The sequence below is a fragment of the Dipodomys spectabilis genome, unplaced genomic scaffold, assembly GCF_019054845.1.
Source record: "Dipodomys spectabilis isolate Male_0828 unplaced genomic scaffold, ASM1905484v1 ptg000054l, whole genome shotgun sequence".
NCBI lineage: Eukaryota > Metazoa > Chordata > Mammalia > Rodentia > Heteromyidae > Dipodomys > Dipodomys spectabilis.
The window spans coordinates 12,272,337-12,299,315 of NW_024870731.1; the positions used below are offsets into that span (position 1 = coordinate 12,272,337).

A 26,979-nucleotide genomic window follows, 5' to 3' on the forward strand; every position below is an offset into this window, starting at 1 on the left:
TGTGTGTGTGTGTGTGTGTGTGTGTGTGTGTGTGTGTGTGACATTAGGGATGTGGCTATGCAAATGTAAGAAACTGGTCAATACTGGTCCTTGCTCTGCTCATTTTTCAAAGATCAAGTGGTCAGAAAGTATTTGCTTCTTAGACTGAAGTTTGGGGATAGAAGGAAGTCAAAGAAATGGAGAATGAAAGCAAGGATAAAAGTAAACGAAAGATGACAGTGGTGGGAGAAGTAAACATCTCATAACTTTATGTCAAAAGACAGATCCGCTGGGCACTGGTGGCTTACACCTGTAATCATAGCGACTCAGAAGGCTACTCTGAGGATCACAGTTCAAAACCAGCCCAGGCAGGAAAGTCTGTGAGACTCTCATCTCCAATAAACTACTTAGAAAAAGCTGGAAGTGGTTCTGTGGCTCAAGTGGCAAAGTGCCAGCCTTGAGCGAAAGGAGCTCAGGGATAGTACCCAGGCCAAGTTTAAGCCCCAGAACTGGCAAAAATAAACAAATACAGATTAATGCTAAATGTACCCAGATATAATCACCAACTTCTGTCTAGAAATTAAGCTTGATGGACAAGGCTTTAGTCCTTTATTGTTATTCAGGGTCCAAATTATTTAGTCTCTTTAACTAAATACTAAAATAAAATCATTATCCATTAGGCTATTATTAACTTACCCCCAAACATCTAAACATTCACACAAAAATAAGTTGCCAAGATGAAGAAAGTTTAGTTTAGGCAGCAACAGCTTGACATGGACTAGCCTGGACTTCCTAACAGGATTTGTCTGTTTGTGAATGTATATTTTATCTGTCCTTAGTTCCTTGATCCTATTGGCAGTAATTTGGTTTTCTCTAAACAGCATTTTATTTAGACACCAAATATTAACGAATCAAACAAGTAGCACCTATGGTGAGTAGTATCATGTTGGTATCAGGAGTAAGAATGGAAAAGATTTAAAGGAGACATTTGGGGGTAGAAACTTCACAGCTACAGGCACCAATTTATGAACTTGTAAATGTGGGTTCTCATATATGCTTCCAAATGAGCTATCACTTTCTGTTTGCTTCCTTTTACTTTGATTTTATTACCTATGTCTCAAATCTCTTCCAAATCTTAGATTTCTCCCTGCCCTTCTGATATTCCCATGGGTGTGTGTGTGTGTGTATGTGTGTGTGTGTGTGTGTGTGTGTGTGTGTTGGTACTAGGGTTTATGGTACTAGTGTTTAAACCCAGGGCCTTGGTACTATCCCTTAGCTTTTCACTCAAGGCAGACACTCCACCATGAACATAGCTCCACATCTGGTATTTTGGTGATTAATTGGAGATAAGAGTCTCCGACTCATCAAAACCAGCCTGAGCTGGTTTTGAACTATGATTCTCAGATCTCAGCTTCCTGAGTAGCTAAGATTACAGGCATGAGCCACTACCACCCAGTTTATTCCCACTTTAATGTGTTACATTTCCCAGAAAATAGCATCAATAAAAAAAAAGGATGTATCTTCCAGCATTGGCTAAAATCCCAAACTGACATTAATTAGGATCAGCAACGTGCAAATCATACTAGGCTGGCAGTTACCACCTACCATATATTAAACCAAGCCTATGTTCCAACTACATTCAGTTTATTTCATGCTCTATACTGCCTGACTCTAACAAATCCCTCTACAATAAAAGAGAGAGCTTCTACCCACTGCCCCTACCCACTGTCTCCCATGAAGATGATGTAAGTCTGAGCTGATCTCACACTCTGCAACATGGAGTTCATACACTGATTCTAACAACCAATCAGCTCAGTTTATGCCATTCATAAATTACCCTTCTTGACCTCATATCCAAAATAGCATGCCTCCTACCACCAAACTAAGCCTTCCATTATTCATTCTCCTTCTTCCTCTGTGACTCATTCCCAGGCTAAAACACCTGTTGATCCTACTTTCAATCAAAATAGCATCTTCTTTCACACTTGTACACCTGTCTCAGTCACAAACACACAGAACCTAGTTCTGCAAGAGACATCAGACATCCTGTAACTTAATCCATTTTACTTTCTAGAGGAAGTTTAATGTCTCAGGGGTTAAGCAACTTGCCTGGAGCTAGACAGCATAAAAACAGGGAGTTGATAGGCACTAGTCTGTAAGTCTCATCTTTCTCTGAAAGATGAAGTTCACGCATAAGTTTTCACATTAATCATCTGTGAGTCTCCAAATTAGTTGCCATTACCTTATTTCCTGATGCAGATAACCAGAGCCATGCCTTGTAATTCCCTTCAGCTCAGAAAACAAACACGTGCTACTTGGTAAATGATATTGACTTGGTAAATGATATTGACGACTCAGAGGTGAAGATGGTGGACACACAAGAAGGCAGAAAGGAGAGTAGGGAGAGGAAACAGTTTCTTTCTTGCACAGTTTTGTATGGAGACTAGAGAAGATCAATAGCAGAGTGGCAGAGAGTAAGGCACTGATTTGGGGGAGGATGAAGTAGATAAGACATCTTGCTACTGGTTAATATCCAGAAACTGTATCCTCCTTAACTAAGAACTTAGCAGAGATCATAAAGAAAAAATATTTTCATTGAAAAGTAGGATGTATGATTGGCTGTGGTGGTGTACACCTGTGATCTCAACTATATGGGAGGTAGTGGTAGGAAGACCATAGTCCAAGGTTGGCCAAGGCAAAAGAAAAAGGAGACTTTACCTGAGAAAGGAACTAAATCAAAAAGAGATGGGAGTATATGGCTCAAATGGCAGAGTACCTCCTTAGTCTAGCAAGTGCACAAGGCCCAGATTTCAAAGACTAGTATCACCATCTCCCTAAGAGAGGAGGAAAGAGAGAGATGTTAGGAAGGAAGGGAGGGGGAGGGGGAGAGAGGAAGGAAGGAAGGAAGGAAGGAGGAAGGAAGGAAGGAAGGAAGGAAGGAAGGAAGGAAGGAAGGAAGGAAGGAAGGAAGGAAGGAAGGAAGGAAGGAAAGAGGGAGGGAGGGAGGGAGGGAGGGAGGAGGGAGGGAAGGAAGGAAGGAGGGAGGAAAGGAGGGAGGGAGGGAGGGAGGGAGGGAGGTAGTAGGGAAGGAAAGAGGGAATAAGCTAGGGTCCAAGTAGTCTAAGAAAACATCATATTTAATGATGTGCTCTTCTCTTTTCCTCAGAATACTGAAAATTCTCAAACTGAAGGCATACCATAGATCATCACAACAACTCTTTCTGCTCTCTTTTAAGTTCCCTGTGTAATAGCAGTTGTGCCAGGCACAAAGAAACTCCAAAACACAAAACTTTTCACGTTTACAAACATGAAAAACCAAGGGATGATTTTTCAGATTGAAAATTAAATCTTTAATTTGCAAAGAAGCAATTCCAGGCTTCTTTTAATAGCTACCCCTACCAATGATTGTGAAATATAATTCGACATACATTCTTTCTTATCCCTAATATATCTTAAAACAGTCTTGGAAAAACTTTAGTGTTATGAAACAAAGAATTTGTAAGTTTTCTACTTATTTCTTGAATTCATCCCAATACAAACTTCTTCAGAGCCCTAAAAGATAAATGCTACAACAAAAATAAGAGTTAACTCACTGAATAGCAACGGATGCCTCTATTTCTGTGTTAAGGACACTGAGGTCCTATCAACAGCGAAGTGTTCTAATACATGGGTGATATGGGGATTCAATCAAGTCTTCCAGGCTAGGTGCCAGTGGCTCATACTTGTAATCCTAGGTACTAAGGAGACTGAGATCTGAGGATTACAGTTCAAAGCCAGCCTGAGCAGAAAAATTAGAGACATATCTCCAATAACTACTAAAAAGCCAGAAGGAGAGGTGTGGCTCAAATAGTACAGCACCAGTCTTGAGCAAAAAAAGCCCCTAAATTCTTGAGTTCAGTCCCCGGTACTGATGTATGCATGTGTGTGTGTATGTGTATACACAGACACATGGATCTTCTACATTAACTGCGTGTTGCAAAATGATGACAAAGGTAGAGTAAGTCTGAAAAAATTCAGTATTTTTTTACAATAAAAAAGAATAAAAAAAAAATTATGAAATAGGGTAACAATGCTTGATAGGAAATGTACTCATTATCTTACTCATACAACTGTAACCCCTCTGTACAGTATCTTCACAACAAAAAATACATTTAAAAAAAGATCCAATGAACCTAGTGAACATATGAAGGTAGATTAAAACTGTGCCAAAACAATAAAAAAAAAAACACCAAGTCCAATATCAACTATGTGAATACCTTAACTTAGATAGAAGGGTTCTGATTAAAAGGCAATACTTTGCAAATCTTTAAAATAAAAGGTTTAAATTATTCTTAAAGAAAAAGTATTCAAGAGTAAAGCAAAAATATTCAAGTGAAAGAGAAGTCAGACAAAGAAAAATGTTAAGATTTCAGAGTTAAGATAGCATGGAGAGAACACAAAACAGAAAAATGGCTGGTTTATGAGGGAAGAAAGTTCCAGCAAAAAATTAAAGCCTGCGCTTGACCTTAGCCAAAAAGGCTGAGACATGTTGAAACTTAAAAGATTAAAGAAAAGAACTTTTAGAAATTCCTAAGCACAAGAAGAAAATGAATAAAGAGAATAGGAAACCCCTCACCTTACTTCAACAAGGACAGTAGCACTCTTACCAGCCAGACAGTGAGAACCACAAACTGATGAAGCATCTAAGCTAGGTTTGTGACTGGAATAGTAAAATAAACAGTGGATAGGAAAAGGAGGGCATTTTATTGGGCATTGAAAGGCGTTTAACTAGGCTATGTCTGTGTATTAGATGTTCTTTCAAGTGGACCACTGTGTATTTCTCTGGCATGACGGCTCTAAGTCATCACGGATTCCATTTCCCTCTCCTCTCCTCGTGTTCCTTTCCCACTAGCTAGTTTGCTTTCCGATCAAGCTCATATTTTAAATTTGTTTATGACTGGATTCTTCTGAGATTGGTGATCATTTTGGTCTTACACAGAACGCACTGCACATGTACCTCCTCCAGATATCTCCAATCTTCCCTAAGAGCAGAACTCCTGGACTTTCAACTCTATTTTCCATAATGACTGCAAGCAACTCATGTGTCAATGAAATTCATGTTCCTGACTGGGGCTAGTTGTATTTGGGATTGTCTCGTATCCTACTTGAAAAGGTAACTTTTTACTAAAAACAACAATAACAAAGCCACCAGTATTAATAGGGAATTCTATTCTCCAGAAAATAACAAATGCCCAATCTTAAAAATCCTTTCAGAGTTTATATTCAAATAAACCCTAGGGGCAGGAGAGAGAGAAGGCATAAGGACAAAAAGAAAAGGATATTAAAACCCCTATACCAAAAAGAAATCCAAAATCTTACAAGGAAAACAAAAACAAAGAAAAGGGAAAACAAGACAAAAATAAAAAACAAACAGAAATCTTAATAAAGAACACAATCTTGCCATTTGAGTTTTGGTCAAAGTTTCCAAGAGGGAATGTTCATGAAGGCTTTGATAAAATAATCTGGATAAAACCAGGCAACTTTTCCATTTTTCTAGATACTTAACTTCTTTTTATTGCATTTTACTCTTACTTAACATACCTTAAACATTCGCATACTCATACATACCCCAACCCTAAAAAAAAAAAAGAAAAAAAAAGCCCTGAAATTTTAGTTACACCACATGTGGTTTTCATTTGTGAAAAATGAACAAGCTGTTTGTGGTTAAACTGTCTAATCGCCTGTTATCAATCTAGCGCTGCATTCAAGATTTACAGGATACATCGGCTTCTGTGCCACATTAGCTGTAAAAGGGGTGGGGGGAGAGAGGAAAGAGGAGGAGGAGAGAGTTTATCCTGAGGAATAATATTTCCAATGCAGCCACACTCGCACTACATCTGGTTGTGCTGGTAGCGGCAGTTAAATTGAAATATTTCACAGCATGTGTCAGAAACATGCAGAATGGTAATTATGACAGATCTGATTAAGCCGGAGTGCCACAAGCTCCCTGGCCAGCGCCGGTTCTGCAGGTGTGACCTTGTGCGTGCCTGCGTGTGTAAATAAAATTAATTACAAGCGAGAGGGTGAAGGCTTCAGTGACATCACAAAGCGGAGAAACTCCCAAGGGGGAGACCTAATGGAATATTTTCCCTCAGTCTAATAATACAGTTCATATTGACTTGAGGTAATTAGTGGGATCATTAAAGCAGTTTTCCCGGCGTATTTGGCTGCCTGATCAGATTAGTGAAAATGTTCTTCAGAACAAGCCCTGTGTGGTCTGCCAGAGAGGAGGAAATAAAAAGCAACAAAGCATATTTTGGAATGATAAGCAGCACTGGACTTTTACTCTAGGAAAAAAAAAAAAAATCTCCACTTCTCTCTGGAGTCTTCAGATCTAACTGTCCTGTCCATTTTAATTCTTCCATTCAACTTGTATATTCTTCCAAATATTCTGGACCATTTCTTCCTTTCTCCTTCCCCTGTTAAGCCAGACTGCTTTATCTCTCTGAGCCATGCCCAACTCCCCAACAAATCTCTTCTAAACAAGGCAATGTAAAATTGGGGAAAAGTATCTTCAATGACTGCTTTACTATAAACTGACAATATGGGACCATTGGGTGAAGCAAAAACAAAACAAAACAACAACAAAATCAAACCCTCCAAATCACAACAGGGAATAGGAAGAATGTCACTTAAAATTCACCTACTAAACAAAGGATTTTTTTCTTAACATGAACAGAGATTCAAATATTTATCCCCATTTCGATCTCTAAATGGGTTTTGCATAGGGACCAAATTGGGTCATCCATCCTTCTGGTTGAACAGAACACAGAGCGCTCCTCAAGAAAAGGACCATTTGTTTGAAAACACTCTATTGAGCATGCTCTACCTTACCACTGGAATATGCCAAGCGCTGTCACAGATGGCAGGCTCTGACAGTTCCCATCCGTAGCGTCGATACTCGACAGTTCAGCACAAGATCAGTGACATTCTGTCTCATTAGAACCACGCTAATTATCACAGCTAGTTTCAGGGGAAACCATGTGTTGCAATGGTCAATTTGAAGGAGTCTGTGCATCAACAAACTGGTAATAAGGATCAGACACCTTATTATATGACAGCATGCCGCCTATGATCTGATTTACAGAATCAGAGGCACTGGGGCGGCCGGAGAGGCTGGCAGTTTATGAAACAGTGTGCTTAAACCCAATTCTTAAAGCATTCTGGTTGGAAAGGGAACTGTTCAAAAAATACACCCAGGCAACTGGAATTGCTGAATCAAAAAATCAAAGGAGAATAGATTTTCTATTAACACACAACACAAGGAGAGTTAAGATATGGAGGAGGGGAGGGGAACTTCACCAATTTGGTAATTGCATGTCAACTCCAGAGATGGTTTGAAGCTTGCATTTTTGCAAAGTACATAGTGATAAATTGCAGAATGGCTACATATCTACTGATCTCTAAACTATAATCACTTGCTTTTAAGTGGATATGCTGTGACCTGTGTCATTTTGCCAAAACCAAAAGGAATGCCTGTATAAATGAGTAACAAGTCTACTTGGAAAAGGGAGCCACCTACAAGGTTACTTTTTAAGATACTGGAGGTGGTACTCTCCATAGGACAGGAAAAATCTACACTAGATATTTATCAACTATCTGAGTTCTTCCATCCCTACTTCACTGATGTGACATTTTAACAGTAGTTTCTTTCAGAGCAATTTTACTATTGTCATTTCACATAAATACTATTTCATAGATATGTTCATTTCATTATTTTCAGTTTTCATGTAAGGAAGAAAGACAATAAATTTTAAACCCACCTGCATTATCCAAAATGTAAAAGACAACTATTGAGAGTTCTGAGCGAACACTTTGTCTTTTAATTTGGTAGTTTGTTAATGGACAGCATCATGATACTGTGTGCTCAGTTTAACTGAATGACATTAAGTTCTCAGATCAATTCCCATCATGAACTTAGCCCTGTTGGCTTACTCTTTTAACAACTCCCATTTTTATAGATCACCAGTGATGTTCTAAGGAGCTAGCTCTTCAAATGTTAAAGCTTAATGAAGACGAGCTTCTAAAAAAAGGAACCTGCACAGAACATTCTTGTTCAAAACTTCCAGTTTATGCTATCCTTTGAAGACAAAAGGTGACCATGATTAATGCAGATTTGTTATATATAGAATGTGCACACCCATGCTTCAGAAGGCATATACTGAGCCCCTTAGTGATCACCTCTGCCACAGCCTTGATCAACTTCCTCGCATGGCCCCCCTCTTTAAAGAACTGGCTCTCAATCTGCAAGCTGATTCTCTTCAAGTCTTGCCTAAAAATTTTCTTGTGACATTGCCTAAAAGTGAAAAACTAGACTTCAATAAGTTATAAACTGTATTTGAAATAATTAAACCTATGAAGTGAGGTCAAAGAAAAACATATTTATAGCTTTCTGCCAATCAATTTTAAACGTAGAGGAAAAAAAAAGTGAAATTTAAAAACCACTTGACTGTAACAACAAGACGGCCAAAGAAGTTTTGTTTGATTTTAAGCTAAAGTAGACAACACCAAATGTCTAAAGGATAAAATATCCCTGGACATATTTTTAGCCAAAAATTTTAATGCAAACAAATTTTAATAATTCTATACCTCCTTGATTAAACCCTAAATTTACTAAGTTATGCTTATTTCTGGAAAGGTTCATATTACTATCTACGTATTTAGCTTTTAAAAATCATGTAACTGCCAGGCTACTCAGGAGGCTGAGATCTGAGGATCACACTTTTGAAGACAGTCTAGGAGGATGAATCTGAGTCTCTAATCTCTAAGTAACCAACAATAAAGCTGGAAGTAGAAGTGAGGTCAAGAGATAGTCTTGAGTGAAAAGCAAAGGGATAGTGCCCAGGGCCTGAGTTCAAGCCTCAGTATTGGTGTGCACATACACATATACACAAACAGGCACACACACACACCATGTAATCAACACACAATTGCATACATTTAGACTATCAGAGTAGTTAGTATCTAAAGCCAATAATGTCAATAGGCCTGTTTGTATTCAACTAGAAATGTACATATAGGTCAATGTTTTAGAAAACTAAAGCCAATCTAGATTCCCAATATTTCTTATTTCCCAATAAGAGACCTTTAGCAACGATTGCTAATAACACCAAAAGAAGACAGGAAAAACATCTTCCTATGGAAGACGATACAAAGGACCCCAGAAAGGAATGTCAGACTCCATACACATATGGCTGAGTTGTGTGGTGCAGGGCTATGCTGTAGGCTGTCTTCCTCTTCTCTTTGCGCTCCCACAAAGGCTCTTTTTGACCCTTCTCCCAGGGGCAAGTGAATCCATGCTCATCTAAGCTGCTCCTGCCCAGAGCTTCCTCCACCTAGCTTTTGATTTTTATTTTTTTAAGGTATTTTTATTATTTTCATCAACTGTTGAATTAATGCCTAGGACTTTTTTTCTTTGTTTTGCTTTTTAAATAAGTTTTTTATTGTGAAAATACTATACAGAGGGGTTACAGTTACATGAGCAAGGTAATGAGTACATTTCTTATCCAGCATTGTTGCCTTTTTAAAAGAACAGTTCTTTTTTCAGACACTGGCTAAAGAAACCTCCAAGTGTCCATGAGAAGGGGCTCTGAGGACACAATATAAATTCATGCAGACTGCTACAAAAGGAAGTGGCACCAGAAATAACAGAAACTGACTTTTGAGTCTGCTGAGCCTCCTGCCTGCCTTAAATAAGAAGCTATACAGGTGAAATCGTGTTGCAGCAACATCTGTTACTTGAACACTGCAGAAGAATGAATCAGCACACAGCTTCAAACCAGGACTTCCATGAGGTACAGCATGGTAGAACAATGAATACAGTGCATTGGCTCCTGATTTTATCCCTGGATTTTTGTCACTAGTGATTCCAGATGTCAGCAAGGATAACTATATTTTTAGCTGTATTTCTGGACCCAATGGTTTGTGATATATGACTTATTAAAATGGACAACATTTCAATCACCATTTAAGAGTTTCTAAATTAAGAGTAGGAAGGATTCTTTTGTGTTTCACCTATAAACTTCAGTATTCTGAAATACTCCTGGTTTTTTGCCTTTTCTTTTCTTGGTCATCCTAGAGGCTCCAAATCTCAAGTGAAAAAGTATCTAAAAAGTAGACTGAGCAGAGAAGAAAAAAAATGTGGCCTCTTCTGCCAATTGTTCTATTTTTGCAGATCTGAAAAAAATGTAGGTAGGCTAAGAGCTAAGTATTAAAATCCATACTTATCAGGTTGGGCACCAGTGGGTGACACCTATAATCCAAGCTATTCAGGAGGCAGAGATCTGAAGATCTTAGTTTGAGAAGAGCCTGGTCAAGAAAGTCTATGATACTCTTTATCTTCAATTAACCACAAAAAGCCAGTAGAGTGCTATTCTTGAGTAAAAAAAAAGCTATTGGGGGGGGGGGGGGAAGGGACATGACCAGGCCTTATGTTCAAGCCCCAATACTGGTATGCACATGCATTCACGCACATGCACACAGGCATATGCACACACATGTGCAGGCACCAATCTATCAATCCAGCCAGGCTGCAGTGGCCAGATTCCTATAACCTGCACAGCCTACAAAGGATCTTAATTGTCTTACGTGTCAAATAAAATCTTCGGCATCTAATTTCTTTGCTTAAAAGACCCTGTTCAACAGTAAGGCGAAAGAGGGTAATCATTTCTAAACACAAGTGGGGATGCTGTAAAAGCCTTCAGCTTGGCTGTGTGTGCTGCTGTGTCTGCTGGCTCCACCTCCGCAAACGTGGACATCAATGTAACACTTCCATGTACAAGGCAAGGCCTACGGCACTGCTAATGTCCCCTTGCTGGACACACACCTAAAGTCTCAGAGCTCTCGATGGGTTTGCTATGGAATAAAATTAGATTCCAACATCTGCCACTATTAAGGAAAAAATTCCATTCCATCTCCCATATGAAAACACTATAACCAATGAACAGTAACTGAACCTTGATACCATAATGGTTATTACCCAAATCAACTATTTTTTTTTTTAAACAGTAAAATTAGCAGACTCTACTCTCATCATTATTTGAATCTTATCTGACTAAATGTTTGATAAAATTCCAATATGATTCGATTCGGGGGGAAAAAAAAAAAGCTTGCTGCTTATTTGAACACCCAGAATATAAAGTATATTCATTTGTAGCTATTCACATTATGTTTAAAGCATATCATCTTTTTAAAGTTTGCATCAGCCTGCTTTCCTAACCAAGCACAAAAAGGTAGCCTACCTTCAGTTTTTTTACTTGCATATTTTACTCAGACGTTAAAAACAATCTCATTTCTATTATTCATTGAAGAGAAGAGATAATATAATACATGTGAAATGGTAGGGTCGGCATGAGTTTGTTTCTAATCCTGAGAATACTTGGTGCATTAGTCACTCCAGAACCCATTTTACCTTTTAAGATGGAAGCTATTTGAAATACATAAATACATGATAAATAAATCACTCTTCCCCATATGGAGGACTAAACCTCTTACTTAGCACATTATAAAATGTTTTCCATTTGTATATAGTGCTGTACAACCTAAAAGCTCTTCTGCATACATCAGAGAATGTGACTGCCTCCTATGCTAAAAGAAGCTTGGGCTTAGTAAGTCTATGTGATTTCCCTATATGATGTTGCCAGCAACAGCCTGAGCCTGGATCATTGCCTGGACCTCTTTTGGCCCTTCCACCATTCATACCCACACCTCCTGGGTTCCTAAGGCCTTGTGATGGTAGGAGCCTCTGGTTCACAAGTATATCAATGAAGAAAAGGAAAATCCTCACTATTTCCACTATGAACTAATCCAACAATCTTAACTCCTCTTTCCTAGGTAGTGGTAACTACAGTGCTCATGCTCCTTTGATCCCTCAGGAGACACTAAAATAGTAGGAGAGCTTCAATTTGGAGTTGGCTCTACTATTTATTAGTTAGATGACCATCATAGGTAAATGGAGGAAGTTAGTACAGGGTTACTAAAGTGAATTTAGGTAAATAAATAATGCATCCTAAGGTCTAGGACAAAACAGACCTTAATGATGAACATCATCACCTGATGATGTTCAGCCAACTTGGACAAACCAGGGTAAGACACAAAGCAGATGAAGGAAGATGGGTTGAGGTGGAAGTACTTTTGGTTCCTCTCTCTTTTTACACACTTGACCTGAGAGACAAGGAGTGCTGCTTCATTCTGACTAGCCCTGGCACACTACTGGAGGTATAAATAACTATCTTAGAAGTTACCTATGTTGATTATGAATCATTAAGGTCTGTTGGTTCTGAAGGTTATTTTGTTCATTTTTCAAGCTCCTTCATAAAACGTCAGGGCAGAAGAACAGAACCAAAGCAAACAACCACCTTTCATTGTTAGTCAGATTTCTTTTGTTAGGGCTGAATCTAGTTTGAGGACTTATGTCTTAAACCATCTGTAATCTTTGCACAGTTTCATAAAAAGAACTGAAGAACCAAAGAGAACCGCAAAATGCTCTGCTAGGAAGTTAAAATACTCACTAGAAATTAGCAATAACTATTCAGAGGGATGAAAATGGTCAACTAACTAGATTCCATAGCCTACAGTGTTCCTTAGGATTCTCACTCTAACAATCATGAGAGATTAGCTAAAAGTTGGGAGGGTCTTAGGCAACAAATCAACATAGCAGACGTCCTTGCTGAAACAAGGGGTTAGTGAAGATCTGAGAAGGCTACAAAGTAAAGGATGTTTGAAAAGCCAGGCAGGGTACCACATACATTGCTGGTAGTAGCCAATTGTTGTTACTTCTAGAAGAGTTCCAAAATTGGTATCTTGGCCAAGAGAAATGGTGATGGCTGGGGTGGGCCACTAAATTGAAGTAAATGATAGATAAAAGGCAATTAAAGAATACTTATTGAAAAGCATTAATATTCATTTTGTTTGTTTTGTTTAACAGCTGACCAGATTATATAATTCATAGCTAGTTTATCTACTTTGGAGATCTGGGAAAAAAGCTTGGTCCTTGTAGGAATGTACTCTGTTATTCTTGATAATTGGAGAGGTCACAAATAAAAAAAGTTGTGGGGATCAGAAAGAAATGCAAGATAATGTATATTTAAATAAGAGATTCTCATTATAATTAGACTAAATAGTCAAAACAAGCATGTTCAGGGTGGGTGGGTAAAGTGAGCACAGGACATTTCTCCTTAATGCATAGTCTTGGTGTGTAAATGAAGACATCTGAAGACACACACAGGTTTGAAGCGGCTCTAACATTCTATCATAATTAGAAACATTTCAAGAGCCCTGTAATTTCCAATCAAAATTACAGTAATTTCCGATATACAAGCCATGATTCATGACAGAATTTTACATTCCATGAGAGATTACGGTGGCCTGATGTATGACACGCTGAGTACAGCACTAACATAAACAATTCAGTTTAATGTTTAAACAGCACTTGATGTTTAGAATCTCACAATAAAAGAAACATATTATTGTAGAAATTATCACTTTGACAGTGATTGAAGGGTAGGCAGGCATGTGGCCTATAAAGCTATAATTTTTACAGTCCACAGCTTGAGTTTAATCATTTTTATATAACATTTCCAAGATATCCCTTAAGTATTTCGCCAGTCTATAACTTAAACAAGAACAATATTTTTCTAAAACCAAAGTCTCATTAAGTACCACTATTAATGCTGGTAGAGTAAAATTTTAGGAAAAGCTAAAAAAAAAGTGTTATAAGTACATTCTGCTGTACATATTCCCAAGATCGTATATTTTATCACAAATTGGTAACACCCAGGATGTTACGTAAGAGGGTTCATTACTGACGAGAAAAATGTATTTGCATCACATTTCAAGTGTTCAAATCTCACCTGGAACCCTGGACTGCAACGTATCACCTTGATAAATGTTGCCAATTCCTTTTGCGAGGGGAAGTTTCATATTCTTCTGGTCCCTTAACAAGTATTCTTGACTTTGAGAAATTTATATATAATTTTAAGTTTATTCCTACAGATGATTCTATTTTGATGAACAAAAGCTATCAATATGTGATAGAAGGCTGCATCATCTACCATTTGTTTTTCATTTGGATTTACAGAGATTTGCAATTTTTCCAATTCAAACCCTTCAGCTATAATTCATCAGAATTGGACACATTTTTAAATTGTTAATTTGTGTGTCTTGTACACATCTACAGAAAGACTAAAATGATTAATATGCAAAGATATATGTGCATGAGGAGTTTAGTAATTGCACCTAATACTTATGTAGTGTTTATAGTATTTTAGAATAAAAAAATCATGGTCATCTACGTAATAATGAAACGATAGGAAATGAATTATACTATTATAAAACATCAGGTTGAGAAACTTTCTATATGTTGTGAGAGTCTTCTTTGAAATTTTATATTAATAGATTTATGGATGAACAGAAAAAAAAAAACTGACTGTTGGAGGGAAACCAAATCTCTGCTTCTAACCTGATCTACACATCATTTTATCCCTGTGCATATAATCCTAGAGACTGCGACCCCTCCGTGACGCAAAGTTCACAGTGAAAGCAGACACAGCTTTTAATGAAATGCCAGAGGCTTCACTGATAAACATCTCATGCCCAAAAGAGAATCTTACCTGGCTTTTGGTTGCTGCAACCTTTGCAAATAGTGCCTGGGACACTTTAGCGCGCTTCATTTCCTGCTGAATCTCATCATAAATGGAGGCATTAATGTTCATGGTATTGTTCTCCGGCTTCCCATTCCTCTCAGTGGCAATAGTAGCTGTTTTCACCTACAAAACATTTTGAACATTGCTGTCATTTTTCATTGGCCAAATTGTTTTGATGCTTCTCAGGCTCAGCATCCAAACTGGACATTGTTGCTCCTTTTATGATCAAGGTGATCAACAGTGCAGTCATTCAACATTAGTTATTGCCCTGAGATCAGATTGCTTAAGTTAAGGAAGTCACATTGTCACAGATGATTGCATCTGTAATGTGACAGCAACTGCTAGCTGACAACCAGGAATTATAATGCCATAAAGTAAGTTTTCTGGAAAACAGAATAGTTGCAAAGACTTGAAAACCCTAAACTAATTGTCTCCCAATTACCTTCCATTCCAACCCTAACAAAGGAAATTCACAATTAAGATCATAATGCACAGTGCCATATCTTCACTGGGTGCCCGGTGCCTAATAGACAATTGCATCACTAATAGCTATTATATACTATGGCCTTTTTAATTTTAGATTCTTTTTTATGCCTCTTCCTCTTAGGTTTCATTTTAAAAATCTTCCATAACAAAGCCATTTGCAGAACTGCGTATTTAAATCTTCTATCCATCCATGAAACAGGTAGAGTGCCGTGCTTAATTATCATAAAGGCTGGTTGCATTTTACACGTGCATGTCCAAGCTGTTCTGTATAATTATTTTATCTTTTCCTGGCACCCTTGTCTATAACTATTTTCTTTTGACTCATGGAACCAGACAATAAGAAAATGTTTCACAACATTTAAGAGAATTTTATGATAAGCTACTCAAAATATATAATCGGTGACTTTATATATCCAAAATGCATAATTCTGAGTGAAAAAGTAATACCAACCTTTGATAATTATGATAAGAAGAAATCATCAGGAAAATGTCACAGAATTTGGGGGAGAAAAAAAAAATCACATCTTGACTTCCAGATTTATTGATATTAGTATTCATTTTGTAAACTCTAAATTTAATTTTTATTATGCAGTTGTATGAACCAGTTATATGGACATTTACAAAGGAACTCCATAAGTTGAATTTTTACTAAGAACTTGATAAAACTGTAAATGAAACACCAGGCTTGAAGCAGGATCCTGCTTCTCCCAGAAGTGCTTTCTGAAAGACCTCTCCTTTACAGACCCAGGTTCTGTCCTCTAGAAGCTAAGAATCTTCCACAACTCTCACACAAACAATGAGTAATAGAACACAAAGAATTTAGAATAAGCAAGCTATTGCTGGCATCTAATCATCCAAATCCTTAAGTCAAACTGCAAGTCTTTCAGGTTTAGGTCTCATCCCCAATATAAGTGCCATGAAAGGAGGGATACAGGTTTACCCTTGAAGACTAAATTCTTGAAAGTAAACGTGTAACTCCCTTTAAAATGTACCTTCTGAATCTTTCTAACTCTAGCAAGTTAGCCAAGTAATTCGACTCTTGCTGATCTAGAGAAAGCAGGTGGATTGCTCTACCATGACATTAGCCATGCCATGTCTGGATAGGCCTGAGAAGACATCTCAGGTGAGACAAACATGACCTCTTGGCTGGCCTCACTGCTTCCCTTAAGCCTGGGACAGAATCCTGAGAGGCTAGGCTGTACCTCCAGGGCTCCCTTTCCAGCACTGGGGTGTAAGCAAGGGCATTCCCAGAGGTGTATTAAGGACGGGAGGCCACTAAGACACACACACAGGGCTTTGAAGCAATAATCTGCTAAACACCACTTTAGGAGCCAGAAGAGTTAACGTATTACCATAAATTGCCTACAAAGTTGCTTTGGTGAGATTTGAAACTTTGCTCTGGGGTGGTCTTGCTTTGAGGCATAGGGATAGATTTGATCACCCCATGGGGTCCCTTTTAATACCTATTTTTCTTACTGCTTAAATGAGAGAGAAAAGAAAAGCCATTTCAGTCGCTTTGAAAATTGAATGTTATGGAAATGGAGGCACGAAGTCTGGGCCCTGGAAGGACCTGTTCTTCAGTATCAATCCATGCACATAGCAATAGTAAGTAAGCAGGTTTTGGAAACTTGGACTCTCCATCTGTTTTTAAAATAATTTTCATTCTTTTGTAAAAACATTTAACTTATCTTTGAGGTAGGTTACAATCCTTTCTTTCAACCCTGCGATTCTGTTTCTAAAGTTTTCACTGCTTGAACCGAAAAGCAAGAATTCTAGATTTTTTTTAAATCAAATAATCATTTCCTAGTAGCCAACGTTATCAAAATAAAAGCAGAAATCAAGCATCTCATAAAACTTTTAAAAGGAACTTGAATGTGATGGGGGAAACTTTTTTAAACGTGAAGTTAGAAATATTGGTCTGTATTATTCATTTTTAAAAAATATTTAGAAAAGTTCTTTTTTATATCTCCTTGGTCCAGATATGCATCTATCTTATCACATTTTTTTCCCTTAACACAAACTATTGCTTAAGGGGACCTGACTTGGATAGTCTTTCAAAAAGCAAAAGCTGAAATTTTCCCCAGGTAAAAATGGAAACAAAAATCTTTTCTATCTCTCTCTACTAAGTACTATTTTAGCTTAGTACAAAAAAAAATCTTCTTTAATCCTGCTTTAGCTTTTAATGTTATATCACACATTAAAATTCATAAAGTAGTTCATTCCAGGCAAAACAAGCTACTCTTCACTCTTCTCCACAAATAGCACAAGAGGTGAAATAAACGCAGTTGCCTTCGGAAGGGCTTTTATCAAGGTAGGGAGGACTACTCCATCATTAAAGAGGCGCCAGGGAAGTAGTTAGATGATTCTACTTTTTACCTTCCCATGTGAGGAGAGGGTACAGCACTAGGGCTCACTTTTTGGTTCACTAAATTTGTGCTGCACTGCATACATTTTCCATGAAAACTCTTATTTTGCTTCTTCAAGAATTGCTAAGTGCATCAAATCATACTTTGGGCTACACAAAATTAACTCCCCTTTGGTCTGGGCTGGTGCACACGCTACTCTTTAAAGCACAGAGTGGCCTGCAAGCACAGGGCTCTCACATCCACAGAATCAAAGCTTTTTGTATTTGGTAAAAATAATTTTCACAATAAAGCTGGTCACTTATGATCTGATTATGTGCTGAGCATTTCAGTAATGTATAACTTTGCAATCTGCATAACAGCCCACAGTAAGTACTATGATAACAATATGTAACTATGTGAATACTATGTATAATAATAAAATATTAAGTCATGTCCATGGCTCAAAGTTGAGATCTAAACTTCAGATGATTGGTGCTGAATTTTATCTTAGCTATGGATCTTAGTTAAGACACTATGGAAATTATGTAGAGCTCTGCCCTAAGAGCCTTTTACTTACAAAAATTCTTACTTATCACCAGGCATGGTGCCACATGCTGTGATCCCAAGTACTAGGATAACAAAGGCAGAGGCAGAAGCATCGTGAGTTCAAGGCTAGCCTGAGCTATGTAAGACCCAGTCTCTAAAGGAAAGGAGAAGTAGGAGAGCTGGCACATTGTTCGCTATATAGACTCTGTATATTTTCTAAATTGTTATTACCAAGTATCATGCCTTCCTTTAGAATAAATAAAAGAATTAGAGGAAGGGATGTCAAAACAAATGAAGAAAATAAGAATTATATAATTCACATTTAAGTTATAAGTTGGCAATTACATGCTTTCAAAGTGCTCTCATGAAAAGTAAAACTGAAAAAATTAATTTAATTCCCAAAGTCACATGTATATGAATACATACACATGAAACCACAGTAAGAAATCAGCAATATAAAACTGATAAGAAAAGTATTATTAATAAAACTCTTCTAATAAATTCTTAAAGCACAGTCAGGAGTTTTTAAGACCAAGGAACTTTGGTAGAATAAGTTTTTCCTAGATAACTTTCTTATGACCAAAGTTTAGAAGGGGTATCTTCACCACAATTTCATAAACATAATTATCCAAAGTCTTCTCAAGTGGATCATTTGTTCAATATTCAATTTATTCCATCAGGACAATTTCCTCAAATGCATTCCTCTTTCCAATCTAAAAACACAACTTCCCACCCTCCAAGTTTCATTTTCCCCTTATAAAATAAATTTTTGTATGCTGAGGAGGTAGCTTGAGGTACAAGCAGGAGTAACAGACTAACTGGGGGATTTGGAAACTTTTAATTAAACCTTTCACTTGGGTTTCTCTTTTCTCTTAGCAAAAGGCTGGTATGAGGATCCAATGAATTAATGCATGGGAAGGTGCTTAGAAAACTGTGAACTATTATGAAATGCAAGGTATTCTAATTTCTTAAATTAGTGCATGTAAGTTGTGAAAATATACTTTTGGCAAACAGGTCTGGCTGACAGAGGTTGCCTGCCCCAGGCAGAGAATGAAACCCATGCATGGCTGCCCTTACTAGAGCACTCTGGACAGGAGTCACAGAACCTTGGTTGGGTCAGCCAAGAATTTTGTTGTTTCTGGAGGCTGGTGAGGTTATTACTAGGAACTATACTTGAAAGCTCCCTGCTAGCCAGAGAAGTCCTTTCTTGAAGATGATTTTTGAATCCAAGAGCTTCAAAAGTTTAGCTGCAAGATCTGGTATGCCCCCAAGGACATGTCAAATCATCTTATATGAGGCCTATACCTATAAGGAACTGGAAAAGAATGCAGTCTTTCAGATCTCAATGTACCTGGGAATTCCAAGAACCACTCTGGGCCTCAAGCCTATCCTCCTCATTTTGGAGGAAATAGACTTTGGCAAAATCTAGAATTAAAAAGGGCAGTATTCTTCAGTCTGTGTATCTGTGGGCACCTCCATTTTAGTCATTTGTTATAAACCCAGAAAAAACTTTTTGTGTGATATATTGGATCTAATCCAAAAACTCTACTATTTCAACTGTTCAAAAGCCTATGTTTCCCCAATTCTAAAAGTCCTTATCTCAATGATGATGCCTTTAATCTATCAAGCATTGCTAAAAATTTAATCCATGCAATTATTGTTAAAGGACAAAATGTGAACAGATTAGAGGTGAACTTCTTTATACTAATAAATAATGCAAAGGGACTGTGTGGGGGCAAATAAGACATACATACATGTATTAGTCATTTTGAAACTTGGTTAGATGGCTGGTAATAAGAGAGACTTTGTCTGAAAGAATTTCACTAAGAATCTAGTTATTCATTGAACTACATTTACATGTTCATCATTGGATACCAGCTAAAGGTTAAATATCTACCTCTCTTGAGTTATAGAGTGACTAAGAAGTTAATAGTTAGGCCATAATAAATCGTATTATTTATATATTTTTTTTTCTATTCCAAACTGCTCATGGTAGATATTTGTCTTTGCATATACCAAAAAAATCCACAAGAGTATCTTAAATGTATATGAAAATAAATATCACTAAAGAATAAGGGTAACATTTAGCTAGAAATAAAAAAGCCTCTAAGAATAAGGATAGTGTAAGCACATTTGGAAAGTGGGGTGCTCAAAATCCCAGAAAAATTAAAAAACAAAAGCTGCACTAAGGAATCAACAAAGCAAACGTTTAGGCAGATTAAAAATTTAAAAACAAAAAGAGACTGGGAAGGTGGCTCAGTGGTAGAGTGCTTGCCTCGCATGCATGAGGCCCTGGGTTCGATTCCTCAGCACCAAATAAGCAGAAAAAGCTAGAAGTGGTGCTGTGGCTCAAATGGTAGAGCGCTAGCCTTGAGCTGAAGACTTGAGGGACAGCGCCCAGGCCCAGAGTTCAGGCCCCATGACAGACAAAATAAATAAATAAATAAAAATTAAAAAAGATGTTCACTGTTGAAATTCACATTGGTCTTAAGCAAGCTATTCTCTTATTGCAAATCAAGTGATAAGCAAAATAAGTCTGCCCAGACCTTTTGGTAAAGAGTATAGGAACAAGGTTAACTAATGATGGTATGTGTGGTAACTGTTAGCACTGATGAAAAAAAAAAATCATCTAAGTATTTTTTATTTAATTACCTTATAAAAGTCATATGTGTATATACACAGTTGCTCATTCTTTATCTTAGGAAGTGGTTTGTTTAGAGATCAAGCTCAGTGGAAGTATGTAGGTACACAAGAGGCACACAGCTGTTATTCTTCTTAGAAGAGAAGCATGGCTTCTTTATAGCCTGTCCCTGTGCACATCAAGTCCAGGCTGATTTTCATTAAACATAGAGAAAATGTACTTTGGTGACATTTCTAAGCAGCAAGTATTTCAGAACTTTATGAACAACAGTGACTTTATGAACAGCAAGTGACTAGATAGTATGTCCGTTCTTCTTTCGTGGACTATCTGTAATACTTTTTTAGATTTTTTAAAATTCTTTCTTTTTCTTTTCTTTTTTTTACTGCTGAATAGTCTTTTGTAAAATTATTATATTTAGAAATATATTATTGTTAGCATTGATGCAAAGAAATCAACATCAGCATATATATATATATATATATATATATATATATATTTCACTAACATTATGTTATAGGAATACTTGAAATCTGTGTTCCATATTCAATTTTTATATAGTTTTGGTTGACTATTATTTTAAGACTTGTGCATGTCACAAATTAAACATACAAACAAACAAAAAAAAACATACAAAGCCACAGTTGCTTGTGAAGTTGGGCCTAATTGACTTTAAAACTTTGATCTGCTAGTTTCTACTGTAGCTTAACTTCTTGAATTGTCATAATAATTATAAGGCTGCTTTTTAAACCGCAACTTAAAAAATAACCATCAATCCATTCATCTACTGAGGGCCGTCTGGGTTGGTTCTATATCTTAGCTGTGGTGAATAATATTGCGATAAACATAGTTGTGCTGGTAGCTTTAGTAGGGCCTTTTTGTGATCATTTGAGTCAATGCCCAAAAGTGGGATTGCTGGGTCATTGGGGAGCTCTATGTGGAAATAAAAACATTAATACAAAAAAAAAAAAAAAAAACTATCAAGATGCATATACAGATGTTACCTGAGAGGTGACTTGTTTTCCTTCCTCAAAATGTGAAAAAGAGGTTGGGGAAATAGAAAAATGTGCCCATTTTCTGGGAATATGGATGGAATTCCTTATCAATCCCATTTAAAGCTGCCTTCAAGGATTGTATTAAACTTAATTATGAAAGATTACAAACGAGATGATGTGTAATTGGTACCAGCTGCAGTTCGTATTGGAAAGCATAAATACAAATGGAATTACTTATTTTTATTTATTTACTATTCAAATGGCAGCTCTAAAACTGGTAAGGATAAAATTGACCTTATTCTTTTTTGTTCTATTGAGTTTAAAATACTTATTTAGTAACAGAGGTAGAGGCAATATCCACTTACAGACTCCTTATACTCTTCTCTGCACCCCCTCCAAGAATCCAAATAGATTAACACAAAGCTATTTTCTTTCCCCTACCTAATTAGTAGCTTATTGTTTTTATACCAGAATTTGTGATCTGGGAACAAATTCTCCTCAAGCAACTATGCGAATTCTTTAAAATTGGTATCTATCATATTTCTTGCTGAGATTCTTCCTTAAACATTGTTTTCAAAAGAAAGATAAAGAGACTAGCAAGGAAGAAGAGACTGCACCTGGGGAGGGCGGCTGGGTGGTGTGCTTATCAGAGGGGCTGGACCCATGGCCGAAGCAGCATTCAAGCTCCTCTCCCTTTCATCCTGGTATATTCGGTCTCTTTCTGCTTCAGGTAACTGCAAGAAATTCTGCATAGCCCGAAGGTTTACCAGCAAAGACTGGGATGCAGTCTTGGGGTCCTCTTCCTTCCGGAGGATTTCTGAAAGCAAGCCCTGAAGAGAATGAAAGGGACAGTGTGAGTTTGCTCCAGCCAGCCCCTAGGGATCCCTCCTCTCCCCTCACCAACCTCCCCCCACAACCCTGGCCCCCGCCCCCGCCCCTTTTCCACTCTGTTAAGGAAATGAAGACTCTGAGGCATTAATTCTTCATAGGAATATATTAGTTACAATTGAAGCAATGGAGAAGAGAGCTTCAATTGTGTTCTTAATTTTATTAAACATCTGCTTTACATATAACATAAACCGAAACTGCCTAATTGGTCTCCTTCTTTTGAGTAGCTTAACTTGCCATGAAATCTTTCACAGAGAGAAGATAGAGGGAAGTTAAGCACAAATGAAATCCTCGTAATACAACAGCATTGAACTGTATAGTTCTCAAGTTGCCTAGACAAAGGCAAGGGAATGCCAAGAGTTCAATATGGAATGACACAAAGCCATTTTTCTAGAGTTGTAAGTAGATTTTTTTTTTTTCAAGAAAATACCAGGAAATGAACTGCAATATATCTGGGGGAAAAAAATTACTAAAGAATCACATAGTACTTACACTGTGTATTCACAGGCAATTTTAAGTAGTTTCTTAATCTTCAAATTATCCAAGTAAATGGCACCAGGTGGCCATTTCAATTTGCCATTAAAGGGAAGCACAGACATCCCAAATGATTCTAAATAAGATCTTACTCCAATGTACCTATGGGTTATAAGTTGAAGTTTTGAACTTCAGAACCCACAGAAACACATAACCAATCTTCCATACTGCAAAAATCCACCACAATATGCCAAAGTAAAGAATATTGTAAAATTTTGTAATTACTAAATTTCTTGGGGGAATAAAAATCATTACTAATAATGGGAAAATTCACAGACAATAGGAAGCTTCCTTTAAGGTGGCTTTCTTCCCCAAATAATACAGCATTCATCTTCAAGTTTTCTTCTTTTTTGGTCAGTCAGTGAGCTTGAACTCAGGGCCTGGGTGCTGTCCCTGATCTCTTTCACTAAACTACCACTTTGAGCCACAGAGCCACTTCCTTAATTTTTTTTAACTTTTGGAATAACTGTTTTTTTTAATGAGTGAGTACGTTTCAGGGATAATATGAAACAGAAGTAGTGATTTTTTTTTTCTGACAATGTTCTAATGACTGAGCAACACTCATCAATCTGGAGTATAGAATAAAGCTTAGAACATCAGAACATGTCTACTTTCTTCATTTAAGATTGCTAGCTTTTCACAATACAGCTCAGAATAAAATTCCATTCCTATATCATCTGCAAATCTACACTCCAAAACCCTACAGAAATGGTTAAAAAGTATCTGTAATGAGGGAATTGTCAAAATAATGGAGTCCCAAGGTTTTAATATTTGTGGTTTCCTAGAAGTGAAAACCAGGTTTTGTTCACAATTTCTCAAGATAATGTGCCATATTGCCTAAATGTAACAGCTGGGTGCAGGTATTATAAAAGCACTGTCAAGTCTTAAAATGACTTATAAGCTGATATTAAAAAATAAAACATCTCAAACAGGTTCTGGAGGTTTGAGTCAATTGTAAAGAAATCTCCTACTTGTCTAATATAATCAAAGCCGAGAACTGGGACCTAAACCTTCAGTTTTACCACAAGAAATGTGACTGAATGTGAAAGACATTATCTTCTTCCATTCACAATTCTAACAACTAAATGTTTCAATGGTGTCTGCTCAAGAATAAAACACTGAGTCAACTTAACTAAAATTCAGTCAGTCAATAAGCAAGCTATTTAATTTGCATAAGGCCCACTAATAAGATTGAATGTGCTTCTGATGTGTCAATCTGGAACCAAAATACAGAGTTCACCAAAAATAAAAATAATAAATTCTGAGCAATAGATGTAATAAAATAGCCCTTGCTTGCCACTACTCTTCAGCAAATGTTATATATTTAAAAATGTGCTTGTAAGACCAGCATGGTGATGCATATCTATAATCCCAGCACTCAGATGAAGAGACTGGAAGGATCATAAATTTGAGGGCAGCATGAGCCAAGACCTTGACTCAAAACAAAGAAACAATGCATGGCCAAAGGATATATATATATATGTATATATATATATATATATATACATATATATATATCACATATATATATCACAGAAATATTGTATATTCCACCTATATATAAACATAGCATGTTATCTATTCCTTGAGTTTAATATTCACTTTTGTTTTCCTAGCAAAGTACCTATCTTACCTAAGTGTTTGAAGAATACTACACCAATTAATTATGTGACACATTATTATTTGCACTAATAGTTCAGTTATTTTTAAAAAAACAGACTAGGGCAAAAGGTATCCTGTAAGTATTCAGAGTGTTCTTAAGTTTTGGAAATTGAAATTAGACATTTTAAAATAGTAAATGGCAAGTAATATTATCATTTATTTCTACCAAAACTGTTTCCTGAAGCAACAAAGAAATATAGGAAGAAAACTCAAGCAAATGCAGAAAGATATTAAATATCTTGTTCATGTAAGACTAAGTCACCCTGGTATGGCTTAGATAGAAGATAGCACATCACTTGGGAAAATTAAGAAAGAGCTCTACCTTCTGCCCATATTTGCACATTGGCATGCCTTCCCATTTAAGCATACAAGTGTTGCACAGGCAAAGCATTTCATTTCCACTTAAAGTAATTCTCCTACTGGAACAGGTGCAGTTCTTCTGCCTGGAATATGTTGATGGTCTGAAGCAATGTTTCAAACCCTGGAACATTCTGAGAACTAAAGCAGCCAGTGTAGACAATCTCCTGTGCTTTAGAACCTTTCTTTTGGCCTAGAGCTTTCAATGAGGGGAGTGCCCCCTGGTGGAAATGTTTGAAAATATTGTTAGAAAATGTTTTCAATTAGTGTTAATGGGGGGGGGGGGGGGGGGAGGAGTCACAAGAACAAGTCTAGATGCAAAAATGACTATTATCAACCCAGACACAGAATTGCATGTGCTGGTCCTATTCATATCACAGTTATCTGAGCAGATGCACTTATGGATCCAAGATGTATGTGTTCTCTCTCACCTCCCCCACACTACCTTTTCTTATTTTTCCACAGTTGAAAAGATACAGACTTGCTAGGTTACATCAAGTTCATTAGTATGAATTACTCATGATGGACAGTCACAAGGCTCTTTTACCAAAAATGAGTCTTCATAGTAGAAATACTATGTTTAAGCCACCATATATTTTATTTAGAATATGGTGAGATAGTGGGAAGAAAACCTAGCTTTACTCTCATACACTCAATAAATTTGCAGAACTAAATTAAACAAAATCACTAGTCATTCTCCTTTCTAAAAAAGAACTTGAGAACTTGTATGTTATATAGGAGGTTACCAGCACGTCATGAATTTTAATTTTATTGGAAATGAGAAGCTGCCTTTCATTGGGACTTTACAACTTACAAATAATTAGATGTGTGCTGTATATATGGAAACATAAAATTACTCTGCATTGTCATTACACAGTAGTTAAGTGAGATCCTATTTTTTTTCAATTAATGAATTTACTGATGAATTCCAAACCACCGTTTTTTTACATTCCAACAATAGTTTACAAATTATTACAAGTAAAATTCATATTATTACAAGTAATATTCAATAAATATTATCAGTACCTCCAAAAGCTAATTATGAATTTTTTAAAACAGAAGATAAGTGAAGGAGACTGCCAATCTGAACAAAAGCCTGTCTGGCCTCCCATTTGTCTCCTCTTTGAAAGTAATCACTGATTCAAATAGATTTTATCAGCTTTGTGGAACTTGAAAGCCCTCAGAAAGAAAATACAATTTGATGAAATCTCACTCCTCAAAAGGGTATATCCTTCTTTAAAATGTTTGTCAAGGCTATCTGCCTCTGCTGTTCAGTGAATTTTTAGTCATATTGTACAAGTAAACGACTATTTTCAAATTCCACCTAGTCTTTGGACACTTGCCAAGTAAGTTATAAGTAGACCTTTATCTCTGTCCTTTGGTAAGCTAATCGAGAGCTGTCATGTTGGGATAATAGCACCTTTTTACCTTTTATTCAATAGTGTCATGGATAGTAGACTTTCCTTAAATTACACTGTGAAGAATTATAGGAACACAGTAGCAATTTCTGTTATACTTAAGAAGGCAAATTTCTCTCCACCACATAATTTACAGAACTCAAATTCAATAAAATATTACATGATGGTCCATTACTGTTATCAGTTTTGAATAATCCATCTTCATTCTTCATTTTACTGGAAAATAAAGTGTGCCCAAGATGGGGGCAGGAGGCAGTAGAAGGAAAAGGAGAAAAAAGCCACACAGTGGATTTAGCATTTAAACTCTGGGTTGTAATTTTTTTAAAGGGGCATTGAAGATTATATTTTCTTGTATCACAACCTTTAAATAGCAGTATCAGAGAGAGGTGAATTGGAAAGTATAAATCTAAAGGCCTTGGAAATGACTTTCAGCCATAGGTTTCCATTAAA

General features: G+C 36.8%; 1 protein-coding gene across 6 annotated transcripts in view; it reads right to left on the reverse strand.

The window, feature by feature from the left end:
• Satb1 (SATB homeobox 1) overlaps positions 1 to 26,979 on the reverse strand; it is a 102,622-nt gene that overhangs the window by 19,258 nt on the left and 56,385 nt on the right. For all 6 annotated transcript variants that reach the window (XM_042679932.1, XM_042679933.1, XM_042679934.1 and 3 more), the window contains exons 8-9: positions 22,288 to 22,500; positions 14,628 to 14,783 (exon numbers count right to left, since the gene is read on the reverse strand). In XM_042679932.1, the coding sequence (XP_042535866.1) occupies positions 14,628 to 14,783; positions 22,288 to 22,500 (369 nt within the window). The remainder of the gene's footprint in view (positions 1 to 14,627; positions 14,784 to 22,287; positions 22,501 to 26,979) is intronic.